This window comes from Leuresthes tenuis, unplaced genomic scaffold (genome assembly GCF_036924035.1).
Source record: "Leuresthes tenuis unplaced genomic scaffold, fLeuTen1.0.hap1 SCAF_2, whole genome shotgun sequence".
Classification (NCBI taxonomy): Eukaryota; Metazoa; Chordata; class Actinopteri; order Atheriniformes; family Atherinopsidae; genus Leuresthes; species Leuresthes tenuis.
In genome coordinates this window covers 34,983,534-34,997,825 of record NW_027325356.1, presented here as the reverse complement: position 1 = coordinate 34,997,825, position 14,292 = coordinate 34,983,534, and the positions used below count along the sequence as shown (strand labels likewise).

Here is a 14,292-nt window from a genome sequence, read left to right as displayed (position 1 = left end):
CCGCAACGTGCCTGATATTACACACATTTCCAACCGTGTCCAGAAGCTTTTGATGAGTCTGCTCGTTTGAAATAAACGGGGTTAGAATAAGACAGTGGATGTCAGAAAGAGAGTGAGAGGGGTACTAAAGACGGCTAGGGGGAGAGATAGAGGGAGTGAGAGAGAGACACGGAGCTACGTGACGCCTATCAGCGGTGGAGAGGTTGAACCGTAGAGGAGGCGCAGGGTTTCAGTTGTGTCAGCTCTTGATGTGTGTCCCCTTGTTTGCGGACTTTTGACTGACGCAATCATTTGGTTTTATCCCCTCAAGCTTGCCTGTTGTAGCCTCCGACACCGAGTAGCCTAGAGGATCACAAGAAGACACAAAGCGCTTTTCTGCGCTCTTTTTTTTTGCTGCGGAGCTTGCTGTTCCAGCTCCCGAGCTCCCGTCACGTCCATCTAAGTCGGAGCAAGCGAGAGAGAGCGATCGAGCCGCCGACAGAAAGACCCAGCCAGTCACGGGAACCACGCTGGTTTCTCCTGCGCTTATCTTCGCTTCCCCTGGCTGTTCTTCACTGATTTCTTCTCCTTTTTTTGTTCGAAAACTGCATATCCTCCATCGCTTGCACACTCCCACCTCGATCTATGTGGGAGCCCTGAGAGCGGACTCGGGGGGGAAAGTGTGTATCAAAGCTCCGCGGATCTCCCACGTAGCTTCGGATCACCGTGGCCAGAGAAGAACTCCCTGCCGGGCCCCCAAAGCCAACATGCCACGGAGGAAGCAGCAGGCGCCCCGGCGCGCTGCAGGTACGCTCTGCTTCCAGTTTGCATGCCTTTTACGCCTCTCTCTCCTCTCTCTGTTTGCGACCCTCCGCACTTCAGTTACTTTTCAATTATAGTTCTCTCATCCACATTGAAACAAAGTGATGGGAGAAAAAATGCAGCACTGCATCTCCCGGTCCCAACGTCCCCCTCTTTTTTTCCCCTTTTAAATATTCCTTTTATGATCCGCTAATGGGTCTTATCAAGCCACACATATCTGAGAGAACACCTCAGTGTTGATTGTCCGACTTCGCTGGAAATGTTTTTCCCCTAAGAACATTTAGCAGACTAAAAGCTACAAAGTTAACTAATTTTTATGTTTTTTATCTACAACAATGCAGGAACAAAACGATACGGAACTACTTAAAAAAAGACAACTTTGCTTGGCAAACAAACATGTTAAAATATTACTCAGTTGCAAGCCAATGCATATTTTCTTTCTTTTTTAAATTTTATTAATCTGTTTATTTGTTTGTTTGCTTGCTTTAACTTCTCTGATGGTTTTGACCTGCTAGTTGGACCAAACAAGACATCCCAATATGTCACCTCAGGGTTTAGGGAACTGATTAGCATTTTCTTACATTTTCTGACTTTTAATGGACAAAATTATTGTAGATATTGACTGTAGGATTAAGGATCTATAATAGTGAGGTTTGCTGAATCAACAGGGTCAGCTCACAGTCACAGACATCTTTGATGTTAAGTTATTTTCTTTTGGTAAAGCATTTTTAAAGGTTGTATGGTTAGTAATATAGTGTAATTCCATAGTGCTCTTTGAGTTGCAAGATAATATTCCAGGACTGTGTTTTTTCTTTTCTTTTCTTTGAGTGATATCATTAATATTCCCAAATATTTTATCAACAACATATTTATTCCCTTTAAACTAAAAAAAATTGTAGTGATGTAGCATCTTTGGTTTCATCAGCGTTTGTTCTTTTTTACTGTTCATCTTCAACCTCGGTTTCTAGGAAAGACTTTTCTTCTCAAGATTATTTCACAGCCCAAGGTGTGAGTGTATACTAGAAGAGAGCTTTAATGGACAATTGCCATCTTTGATTTGACGCCTGATTGATCACCCGTCATTCTGCTGAGCCTTTGATCTGTTCATTCCCAATAAGTGTCAATAAATCAACCCTCCCTTATTCCCTCCAGTAGAAAAGCAAGGCCTGCTGAAGTCATGTCTGGCCTCGCAAACATCTAGCCATTAACATCACCATTTTATTGCATCTTTGTATCATTTTTGTGTCTATTTTTTTCAACTTTTATTATCTTTCCCCCACCCCACCACAACCCACACCTCAAGGATTTTATAGCTCAAGAATGCAATACTCTCTGTGCACACACCAGCACCCACTGGTATTAAAAATGTAACTATTAGCTTCATTGAGAGGCAGACGACTGGTGTGCTCCACTGGAGAGACCGTCAGAGAGACTTTGTTTTATGTTTGATTTAATTGTCTGCCCTCTGACAGCCACATTCATCAGTGGCCCTAATGGTCAATCAGAGGTTGGCACAGAGAAACACACTGAGAAAGTCTTATGTATTCCCAACCCAGAGCCTTACTTGATCAAAATGTTTTAGCTCTAATGGACACAGTGGGTGGGAGTGAAGGGATGGATGGATGGATGGATGGATGGATAGATAGATAGATAGATAGATTGATAGTGGGATGGCTGAAAGCCTTTTCATTCAGCTGGAATGAGGGAGTGAGTCTGGCGGCAGTAAGAAAATGAGGCATTTATTTCTTTGATGAGCGGATGAGAACAAACACGAGGCAAGGGAGGGGTTTAATTTTAAACTATTGGCAACTGCCTTTTTTCTATCCTTCACTTCTTCTCCTCCCCCGTCCTTCAGACCCTCCTTCACTCCAGCTGCAAGTTGTAAGGTTTAGGAGAACTGTGTGGCACACAAAGGAGTGATGACAAACTGATTGCGCTTTCGTATAGGCAAGAGTTCGGTGAGGATTGCAAATGATAGGTCTTGATTAGGAATTTGGTAGGTTGGAGAGGGTGAGTTAGATGGAAGATTACCCCCAAACCTTTTTTTCAAGGCAGAATTCTCTCCTATTTTTTCTTGTTTTTTGCTCTTATATGTTATAGAGTTGGTCTCTGAACAATGAAAACAATGTGCAGATTTGGATCTTGTTGCTTGTTCTCTATTGGGTTTTACCAACTATTTCATATAAAGATCCACTTAAACATAGCATCACTTCAATCTTTAAACAGTTTCATCCATAAAGAAAGAATTTGTATCCTAGATTTCATACAAATCTACGTCTGTTGGTGTCTTTTCCAGGACTCCTTGCATTCTTTCTCTCTCTTTTCCAGAAAAGCCTCCCCCACACCACTAGCACCACACACACTTCCCGCCCTGATGTCAGAGCGCACTCAACCAACTAAAAAGAAGAGTTGTTTTGCCAGCTTCATTAGCGTTCACCTAATTAGTTGAACATCTGATGGATCTCTGACAGGCCTAATGATTGGAGATGACAAGCTCCGCACACTGTCACGCTCGCCAATTAGGTCTGCCGCATAGCTGGATGTAATCAACTTGATCTTACATAATCCTCATTTGGCCCTTGCTCTAGCTCCCTCCTCCCCTTTCCACTGCACCACCCACAGGTGAAGGTTTAGACCATATGATACAACTATGGATGGTGTCACTTCTGTAGGAAGGACATTTGTGCTGGTTGGTGCTTGTTAAGGTGATGACCAAGTCTGTAAAAGCTTTTTCTGTTCAAGTTATTCTGGTCTGTACTTGAACAAATGTATACTCCATGTGCCTCCACAGAGAAAAAGTATTTATTATTTCTGTGGTCCTGACAGAAAAAGACAAAGTTCAGTCAACTGCTGGGCTTTTTGTCCCAGGGCTTCAAAGCCAGGCTAGACCAAACAGATTATTGTTAGTGGAGAGGAAGCATGAACATCAAACATTCAGTGCATTATGTTTTACCTAAACATTTTACATGATTTATATACTTACATGCAAATGTGCAAATGTATTATTTCAAAGTTGTGTAGATTTTTAATTGAAGGATGTTTTGTAATAACTAGAAATTTCATGGTGTGAAAGTGTTTCGTCCTTCCAAGAGCCCACCACAGATTGATAGCATTGACACGGGTCATTATTAGCTACTCAATGACACTTTCCCCAAGTAAGAGGATTTTTCACCCATGATGATTTTTCAGAAACACCTATCATCAGCATGGTGTCCAAAAAGGCTAAGCATGATTTATGTAAATATTAACATCAAGACAGATCTGTTTCTGTCCAACAAGAGATAGATGGCAGCTGAAGGGGAAAAGCAGCTGATTTCTGTGATTTCTCTGCCTCTGAGCACGTGTGTAAGTGTGTGTGCGTACATTTGCAAGCGTGTGATTGATTGTAGATGAGAGTGGGAGATTAATCATGCTTGATGTGTGTTAACGTTGCACTCGCGGTGGATCTAAGTTGAGATGCAGTGGCCCATTTAAATATACTCACTCACACAGATTCATAGGGGGGAGCGAGTGCACTCGCAGACATTCAGACAGGCACATTTTCACCTTGTTCAGCACTGAATAGGACACCTTCCTAACAGAGATCTAGTAAAGGAATGGTTTTGTGAAAAAAATTATCATACATGACTAACATTGTGTAAGATGTTGATATGCTGTATCAACCTAACCTAACCTAACGAAACATGTAAGTAAGGTTAAGCTAATAACTCTTCAAAGGGTTGATAATTCAGAAATACATTTTTTTATGCTCCACTCACTGCTGCGATTCTTTGTGCCAAGTATTCACATTAATTCTTCAGTAAATGTTATCTTAGGTTGAGGATAACATTGATTTGTCATGCTTAAAATACGCTGTGTTTTGTGTCGCTAGAAAGAATCATTCAGTCACTGTGACTTTGAATAAAATGTGTAGTCTTATTCAGGACACGATTTTAAGTCCAAAAATGTTTACCACCTTTTATTTGTGTCTTTTGCGCTATGCTAGCACTCCACAATATTTTAAAGCTTGTCACCCGGAAACGACCTTTAAGTCATGGCAGAGGAATTCTTTCATAGAGGAATGAAATTCAAAGGTTACTCATCCTTGAAGTAAAAGTCATGTTCTCCAGTTTCTAATGAAGTGGATACATTTGAAGAGCCTCAAAAGAAAAGCTGCACTGGAAGTAGAAGTTAGGTTACTGCCTTAAACTTTGGTCTCTGTATTTTTGACGGTCCAGTGGTAAACACTTCAGTTTATTACAATAGATCTAGGGTAATATGTCTATTGATAATATATATACTATAGTTGTGACCCCAAAATTTTGACCCATTTCTTTTTATTTTCAGTCCAAAGTAGAATTTTTACAGTAGTTGCTAGTTAAATTAGATTGAGATCTACTTGAGGACAAGTCACCAGACAAGTCTAGGCATAGGGACATTAAAAAAATTAAAATACACTGCACCTCTGCACTGTGATTTCAACTGTTAGGCACTTAAACAATTCAAATGAAATTTTACAGATTAACAAAGCCTCAGTTCATTGCATATACATATATAACCTGTGGTGAGTGAGTTAACATAAAGAATCTGCCTCCTAATATTTGCTTTCCAGCTGAGACAGCTTGGAAACATGATTCTATCACATTCAGTATGCAGTTAAACAGAGTTTTAACTCAGCCAACATGATAACTTCTGCTTGTAAATCCAATAAATGTACACTGAATCCAAAATCACCCCTCACAAGTTGGTCTCTGCCCAAAGCTTCCCACATTTAATAAAACTTTTGCATATATGCTGAGCTAAAACTCTTTCTGTTCCCTTCAGTCTTCACAGTGCCAGTATCTGTCGTTCTCCCTGCATCAATTTGTGCAGAGTGAGTTTTTCCCAGGCAGTTAACTGACATTGTGATTTGTTATGGCCTTCTTCTGCTTTTTTTCAGTGCCTCAGCCCAACTATGCCACAATGAACCAAGAAAGGGAGAGAGAAGATATAAAGTGGGAGAAGTCTAGCATTGTTAAATATTCTATCATAGGGAAAGACAGAAAGGGAATGAGATTGTAGAAAAGATTATGTGCATGGGCAAGAGAAAGTAGGAGTGAATGAAAACGCAAGCAAGTAGACAAACGACAATCATTGAGAGACACAGCACGAGGGAGGGATGGAGGGGGAGAGGCTCGAGAGCTCCCTCATATCTTCCCCCTCCCCTCCATTCCTTGAGGATAAGTGGCTGATGGTTTATAAACAGTGTTTCTTCTCCTCCCTCTCCCAGAATCTTCCGTCATGGTTCCCATTAGGTTGACAGCTGTCAATTAGAGCCCCCTTGGTCTGGCGCACTGCACTTTATTGCAGGCAGTTGATGCTGTCATTTCGCTCCCAGTTTCGCCTTGAGCGTTATCACGAGCGCTCAAACAGTCAATAGCTGATGCATCAGCAGTTATTTCTTAAATTGGCTCACAAGGCTGCATCTTTTTTTCCAAGCGCCCCCCCCCCATCCCTCTCACTCTCTTCTCTGTCTATCTCCTCCCTATTCTACTTTTCCTCCCCAACGATTATTTTATGGGTTATGTCTGTAGAGGATGACTGCAAGGGCTCTTTGGTGTTGTGCTCAGAAGAGCAAGTAAACATCAGATACAACCATACTTTGGTGGAAGTGACAAATTAAGGCGATCAAGTATGATTAAATTCCAAAATATGTCATTATTCAAGAAATCAGAAAAACCTACATTTGTGTCCAGATACTGCTATGTAGAAGTCATACAACACGATGAATGTCACAGTCTGCTCAGTTTGTCACGTCATAGTTTATGTTAATCATGTTTTCAGGTTTTGTTCTAGTCATGTTTTTCCCCAGTCACGTTCAGTTCACTCTAGTCACCTGGGTAATTGTTCACAGCTGCACCTCATGTCACCGATCACTCCCCTCACAATATTTAGCTTCCTGGTTTACTTTCAGTCACTGCAGAATCCTCACAATCCCTCCATGCGTTGCACAGAGAAGTCTGGCTTTCCTGCCTCATAGCATTATTAATAATCATAGTCATAGTGTTTTTTCATAGCCTTGTTCTGTCATAGCCTTGTTTTGTTAATGTTAAGTATTTCATGCTCCCTGTCTTTTTTTGTAAATAAACCTTTTTGAACCTAAGAGAGCTGCATCTGGGTCCTACCTTCCCACCGATCGTGACAATGAAGTCTCAGGATGTGGGGAGGACCAGCCTGTAGTTCCTTATCAGTGGCTCAGAAAGGGATGCCACAAGCAGTGTGTGACAAAGTGGGAGTTGGGCAAGAGGGCCTTGCTGTGGCAGAAGTCAAACCCTAACAGGCTGCTGGTCTTCCCGTCAACCTACTCTCTAATGGTCATGTGCCAAGATCCTCTACTAGAATGTTGTCTACCTTTTTTTAAAAGCGTGTTATTATCTTTTGTCTCTCAGATATGGTGAGGAAATGCCTTTCCCATCCTCTTAACAGGCTCAGTATGCCATTATCCTTCATACTCATCACTGATGGAATAAACCAAATCTTGACGTTGTAAGAATAAGTGCATTTCCAATAATATTAAGTTGTCATTGTGTGGAAAGTTTAGTCTTCAAAGAAAACATCATTGTTTCCTAATGCTATTGAAATTATATCAAAGCTTAAACAAACAAACAAAACAATTAGACAAAGTAAAAAAGGAAAGGATAGGAAAAGCATAATGTCAGCTCAAAAATAACAGGAAGCTTAAACCTTGACACAAATCACCCGAAAACCTTAAAATATCCGTGCAAACAGTAGATCCAAGACCACCATTTAATACACTGATAATATTTAATCCAGTGGCTCTTTTAGAAGATGGATAGAAGACGGCGGCCATGGCTCAGTCAAGTAACCAGAAGGTTAGCGGTTCAATTCTCACTCTCACCACTCAAAAATTGATGAAACTGACAGCTGGAGGGGTCTCAGTCCACCTCCTTGCCATGGCTGTGTCTGGCTGCCCACTGCTCCAGTGTATGGCACCTGTCCCTATGAGTGTGTGACCCCGTGCATGTGTGTGTTCAACAGTTGCCAACCTGGATGGGTTAAAAGCGAAGGACAAATTTTGTGTATGTATATATGTGCATGACAATAAATCTGACCTTAATAAAAGATAAGACTCAAAAACTGGATGAAGGACCTTCTCATCTCATTATGGACCTGAGGGTAGAGTTGACATGAAAGTAGCCCCCAACTAAGGTTTCAAGATGGTGTAAGGTCTGTAGGATAAGTCGGAACAGGGCCAATAACTTTAGTAAACGTCTTTTTCATATAGTACATCAGCATCTTTAACAAATCAAACTGGTATCTCTTCAAACACTGTAGATAATCTTAGTTATAACACTTTAAACCAAAAGTATCATAAATAGCACCTCTAAAGTTATTATTCCTATATTCAAAGCTAAAAGTCTGCTTGAATCTTTCAAAGCCTTATTTAAAATGTTAGTGTACAGCAACAAATACCAAGTAGAATGATGATAAAGACAAAAGTCAGACAAAGAGCTCTAAGGGAAATGACAAATATCTCCAAACAACAGTATTGCATGTACTGCAATGCCCAGATGCATAATGATCTAAGGTGTAGGTTCGCTGTGCAATTATTCTGTGCATAAAAATGCACATCTGTAAGGCAAACCTTTACATTGGCAGTGGAATAGCTTTTACTCTCTCTCACACTCACACACGTACAAAGACTTTGTGTGACTTTGCAGATATATGTTTATTCACTGCCAGCCTTCCATTGTAGGCCACAACCTCACTATACTGAAAACTTTAAATGAAAATCTCTTAAAATGAAACAGATCACAGTCACCATACAATATGGACTAAATCATGGTTTCAGTCATTTTTCAGAAACTGAGAAATCTTTTAGTGGTCTGCCAACACTGTTTCCAACGAGACTAATGGCTTCTGTTTATGGTTAGCTATATTTTTATAGCATATCTGGCCTGTTCCATATACTTCCTGTCATGTTTAGGAGATGTGGATAAAATGTGTGTCTGTGTGCAGAAGGGGCTCATAGCGAATAAGAAACTACAGGCCCACTGGGAGGATGAGTTTGTGTCAAGTGTTTGTGTGGGTGCCCATGTGTGTGCACATCTTTTGAGTGTCATTTGGGCCTGGTTCCAGGTCTGGGTTTCTTCTTACCATCAGTGGGGGTTGTCTTTATGTCTGTAAAATGTGCATATGTGTGTGTTTGTGCACACACTCCGTGTGTTTCAGACATTCAGAATCCCTTTCTTCCTTTTCCCACGGAGGCTTTGGCTCAACCAAGACAAGACTGGCAGCCATCAGTCTTGTGTGTGTGCATGCATGTGTATGCGTAACAGTGGCTGTGATGAAAGGCAGGGGAGCCAGTGAGAACCCGTCAGAGGCCCTGGTAATCAGGGCCAGCCTGAGCTGACATCCTTCTTAGGCTGACAGCGCCTTCCTCTTCTCGACGGTGTACATACACACACACTGAAAAACAAAAACATGTATATGTAAACTTGGCAAAATAGTCACCACTCTGTAACTTCCAAAGGACACTCTGACAACTTTTTGTCCTCCTGTTCCTCTTTCACATTTTATATTCTGATCAGTTTCAGATTTTGGAATTATTCTCACCCTGTACAACACTGCATGTGTGTGCTTAAGGTTTATGAGTCAGGCAGGGTTTGATATGGCTTGGCCTTACAAGGGTGTGGTAGGAAATGTGTGTTTCTGTCTATTTTGTGTTCTCTGAGAGGGTTATGAGCAAGGTGGCAGGTGATATATATATATATATATATATATATATATATATATATATATAGAGAGAGAGAGAGAGAGAGAGAGAGAGAGTGAGAGAGAGAGAGTCGACCATGCTGAAAAGAGAAAAAAGTGTGAGAGATGAGAGGAGTGGGGAAGAAGGCTGTTTTATTTTATACTGTGAGGGCCTGTTGCTAATTAATGTTTCTTGGTCGGTTTCTGTCTGAGCTGAGTAATGTTTTTGATCTTTATGCCTGATAACTGCATACCTAATGAGATTTCAAAGCTGGTGGAGATGGGAGTTTCTGCTCCCTGCAATTATTGACAGATGCCTTTTCTCCGCCACTGGCTGCCGCACCATAAATCCTTCCTCAGTAATGAGCTTGAGAAGTGCCACCCTGCCAGTGAGCTAATGAAACCGAGCAAGGGGGGCCGTGTGTGTGTGTGTGTGTGCATGTGTGCAAAAGAGTGCATCACACTCCTCTGACACATTTTTTTTCCTGTAAATGCACTCTGCAGATGTCAGCCACCTCGCCTGGTAGCGACAAAGAGAGAAAAAGAGGCAAGAGAAAGATAGTCAGTGAGGAAAAGAGGGAAAAAAAAGAAATACAAAGCCGAAGCCGTGGTCTGTTTCTCCACTTTATAAGAAGTTTCAGGGTGGTGTCGGAGGGGAGGGAGGAGGTGTGCTCATGTTACAGCCCCTTGCTAGGGCTATTTGTCTAGGTTTGGCTGTTTTATTTGAAATACTAGTATCTCTGTTGCCAAACGGGACTGTGATTGATATCTCTGTGTCCCCCTCACCGATTGCCTGCCCACATCCAGCTCTTCACTCTCTTTTCTTCTCTTTTTGTTTTTCCTCAATGAACTCCTCATCTGTGTAACTCGGCCAGGGAGCGCAAAGGTCGTGAAATAAAAGAAAGAGGCCTGTGAAGGTTGAGATAGCGGAAAGAAAGAGGAGAAAAAAAAAATCAGCGCACACTTGCTTGTGGATTTGAACACATTTAGTCACGCTCTTGCAGACTGTTCACTAATGTGGTGTGTTACATGTCTTTGTAGATGCCTGTATGTTGTTGCACTTATTCAGAGTTTTCCATAAACCGGAGGAGGAGAGTAGCTTGCAGACAAACCCCGTCTCACTGCCAAACAGTCGATTTCCCCCTCTCATCGTCCGCACCATACATCACAGACCCACCCTTCTCTTCTGACACAATGACGTGTGTCATTTATCAAACAGGGCCTTGCCAGGGCCTCACATGTGTGGGGGAGTGCATGGTGGTGTGTGTGTACGCAAACACATATGTGTGCTTCAATGTATAGGTCAGTCTTTCCTTCTGTTTTTGAGGCCCTGCAGGGGAGGAGGGAGGGAGTGAGGGATGAAAAGTGGGGAAGACAGAAGGAAACAAAGAGGAAGAGGGTGATTATTGGTTGAATGCGTGAATGAGATCATGAGAAGTTGGGGATGTGTGTTAAGGCTGTGTGCAGCCAGTACACACACTAGCTGCACTAGTTTCACTCTTTAAGTCCAGCTAATTTCCCTTTTCCGTTTGTGGAGGAGGCAGGGAATTGCACGTATGTTTAATTTTTTGAGTGTCTGATATTGATATTGCAACTTTAAATAGTATTTTACACACAATTACTCACATGTCACATAATAAGTAAGTATAGATTGCAAATAATACCTCCATTAATCTCTTTGATTGGTTTGAAGGCATGCATTTGTGTTTTTGTGTCAATAATCTGCATACACCTCTCTTCCATGCTTCCATATCTTGGGGGTTGCTTGCAGGCGTGTATCAGTCATGATGTCTTATCTAACACAGACACAAACTCACAACTACTCGTAAGTCTCTCCCCTGGGTTTGGGTAGTACAGTCTCTCACTCTCTCTTCACTTTTCCCAGATTCAAAGGGAGGCCTTACAGAAGATGGATGCTCCTTAAAAAAAAGAGCCTGGTGATGGACACGAATCTGGCCCCACCATTCATCACTGCTATATTATTTAGACTGGATAGCTACAGAGCTGTAACCTGAGCTACCGCAATGAGCGTGTGTTTGTGTGAGGACATGGCAGGTGACTGGGGGAAGAGATGTAGCAGCGTGGAGAGTTGCGATCTCAAAAGATGAAAAGAAGAATTAGAGGGGAAAAAGAAGAAGAGGCAAAAAAATAAACGAAAAAATAAAACGAGAGGCATTTAAGGCCTTGTAACACCACAAACTTTTAGATAATGATGTACATATTTCTCTTTCACCTGTTCTCCGTACGTATGAATGCAACAACATGGTACAAAGTGACATCAACTCTATAAGTATTTTTGCTTTTAGGAGTATTGTGGAAATCTCCCACAAGGTCAGTTTTCAAGTTCAGGGAAGTGCTACTGCATCTGTGAGAATAGTTGTATAAGCTTTTTGTGGCTCCGGATAAAGCTCTGTGAATTCTTCAGCTTGTGGCAATTAAGTCAGCATTTGTTGGAGTTGTTGATTACAACACTGAAAGAGACAATAAAGTGAGGGACAAGTTGTCCATCCAGACCTCTGCTCAACGCTAGAGAGGCTATATTAGGTGTTACTTACATAGCACACTCAAATATCCAGCTGAATTGTAAGAGCTCATGAGACTGAGTGAAGTATGAGTGAGACAGAAAATTAGTTTGGACAAGGGACAAGAAAGCAGGATGACGCCTCTTGTGGTGATGCTATTATTGCCTTAATCTTCTACATTTTGTTTTCGTTCTGTCATTTGTTCAGAAATGGTATTTGTCTATTAGTGTATTTATGTTGACAATGCAGATTATTTTAAAAACCTACATACATACATAGATCAACTTTTATCATGTAGTACATTGCAATTTGGAGTGCAGTCTATTTGGCCAGTCAGTGTCACATGAGCACTAACTTAAACATACATGTCTTTGACTATGTCAAAAGCATTCAAATTCAAAGGGTTTAAGATTAAAATAATTTCTAGAGTTTACTTCGATAATCATTACTTTGTTTTGTACATTTTCTATATCTGACTTGTGTGTTTGAAATACACTATATTACAAAGGACATAGTAACTACCAGTTAGATTTATTAAAAGAAAAGAAAATATTATTAATTTAAATTCGAAGTTACTAAAAATCAAAGTACAACCATTTATTTTAGATTAAAACAAAGTTTATGTTGCGGCATACGGCAAAAGTGACATCACAACACCATGTGTGCTGAATGTCTTTTCAGCCCTCCTGATTTTTGTAACCTTTCACGCCCGTGCAAGTATTGTATTTCAAAAACAGGGAGAGCAACATGGAAGAATGTGATGGCCAGTTTGTCTCTACAAGCATTTGTATGGCCCATTAAAATACAAGAATGTACAACTATTGTGAATGTTAAAAAAAAAACATCAAGTGCTGAAGAATAAAGCCAATAGTTTAAAACATTGTAGTTACATTATTTTTCAAACGATCTACTACTTAATAGTGTCATGTAGTGGTCAGTAGTTATGCTTACTGTTTCGAATGAAGACCACAGTGAGTCCAACATGCTTCAATCACCAGTATAAATAGTTGTTGTAGTTGCATATGAATATGCTCTTGTGCTGATTTCACATTCACTTTCTCAGTAACTAAGGTATAATTGAGGCTTAAGACTTGGCGTGTGTGTGAATGTACAGTCTTGAACTGAAAAATTAAAGAAGTGGTTCATTGTCGGTAATAAATATTTTGTGGATTATTCACTGTAAGATAGCTTTACAGTTTCGGGAATACCATTCACTCCAAAATAGTTAACTATGCATGATAACTATTTGCATATAATGCAATCATGTGGGAGAAAATAGTCAATTTTACTTATGTTTGATATGGAACTTACTGTATTCATCATTACTTTGCGCTATTCTCAACAAGATGTTGTTCCCTTTGGTCATTTACATTGTAAATTAGTTTTTTCTAAGAACACCTTATCGATGATCACAGAATGCTTTTGAGCCATTTTTTAGAAATTAGTTAATGCTAGAATAAGGGGAAGATGACGTCTGATTAGCACAAGAAACTATATGGCCTCCTGTGAAAACTTCTTCCACCTCAATATGTAAAATACAAACATTTTGGGGTTTACTTCGATCTTCCCCTCCTTTTCTCCCTCCCATCCACTTCCCAGATTTCTATAGCACCAAGGCAGACATGGTGATTTATTGTGGTCGTCCATCTCTTCCACTCATCCATCACTGGCCGGTTGCTAGGCAATCATGGCAGCAGCTGTTTGCTTTTGCGTTCGACAGAGGGACCGTCAGTCAGCGGCAGCAGGTGAAAAGCATTACCAACACTCGTTGTCACGGAGAAAAATTAATCAAAGGTGGGAAAGATAATTAAAAAGATATGACCCTTCCTGATACTTGGTCTTGGGTTTGTCAGCAAAAAGAGAGTGTGTGTGTGTGGGGGGGGGGGGGGGGGGGGGGTATTATTTACAGTATTATTTACTCAAATTTGATCTAATGTCTAAAAGCCTTTGCCTTGTTTCTAGAAGTCTTGTATTTGACCCCTTCATTTTCACCCTCAAACACTTAGAGAAATGTGAAGAAGTTGAATGAATGAGCGCTGATAAAAACAGCTCTCGTTCGTCAGTGGCCGTGCTCTAATTGATAACAAGGACATGGGGTGGGAAAAAAAAAACAGTAAAGATTATTTAAAGGATCTGACAAAGGGAATGAAAGAGTTTCTCAAACTGATCCATCATCCCCAGTTGCACTTATGCACCTATATACAAACTATACAGACGGAGTGAAAACCACCTCCTG

At 40.8% G+C, this 14,292-nt stretch overlaps 1 protein-coding gene across 1 annotated transcript in view; it reads left to right on the top strand.

The window, feature by feature from the left end:
- Positions 1-14,292, top strand: part of tshz3b (teashirt zinc finger homeobox 3b) — a 36,124-nt gene that overhangs the window by 644 nt on the left and 21,188 nt on the right. The window contains exon 2 of the mRNA XM_072380981.1: positions 311-786. Within this exon, the coding sequence (XP_072237082.1) occupies positions 747-786 (40 nt within the window). The 5' untranslated portion in view covers positions 311-746. The remainder of the gene's footprint in view (positions 1-310; positions 787-14,292) is intronic.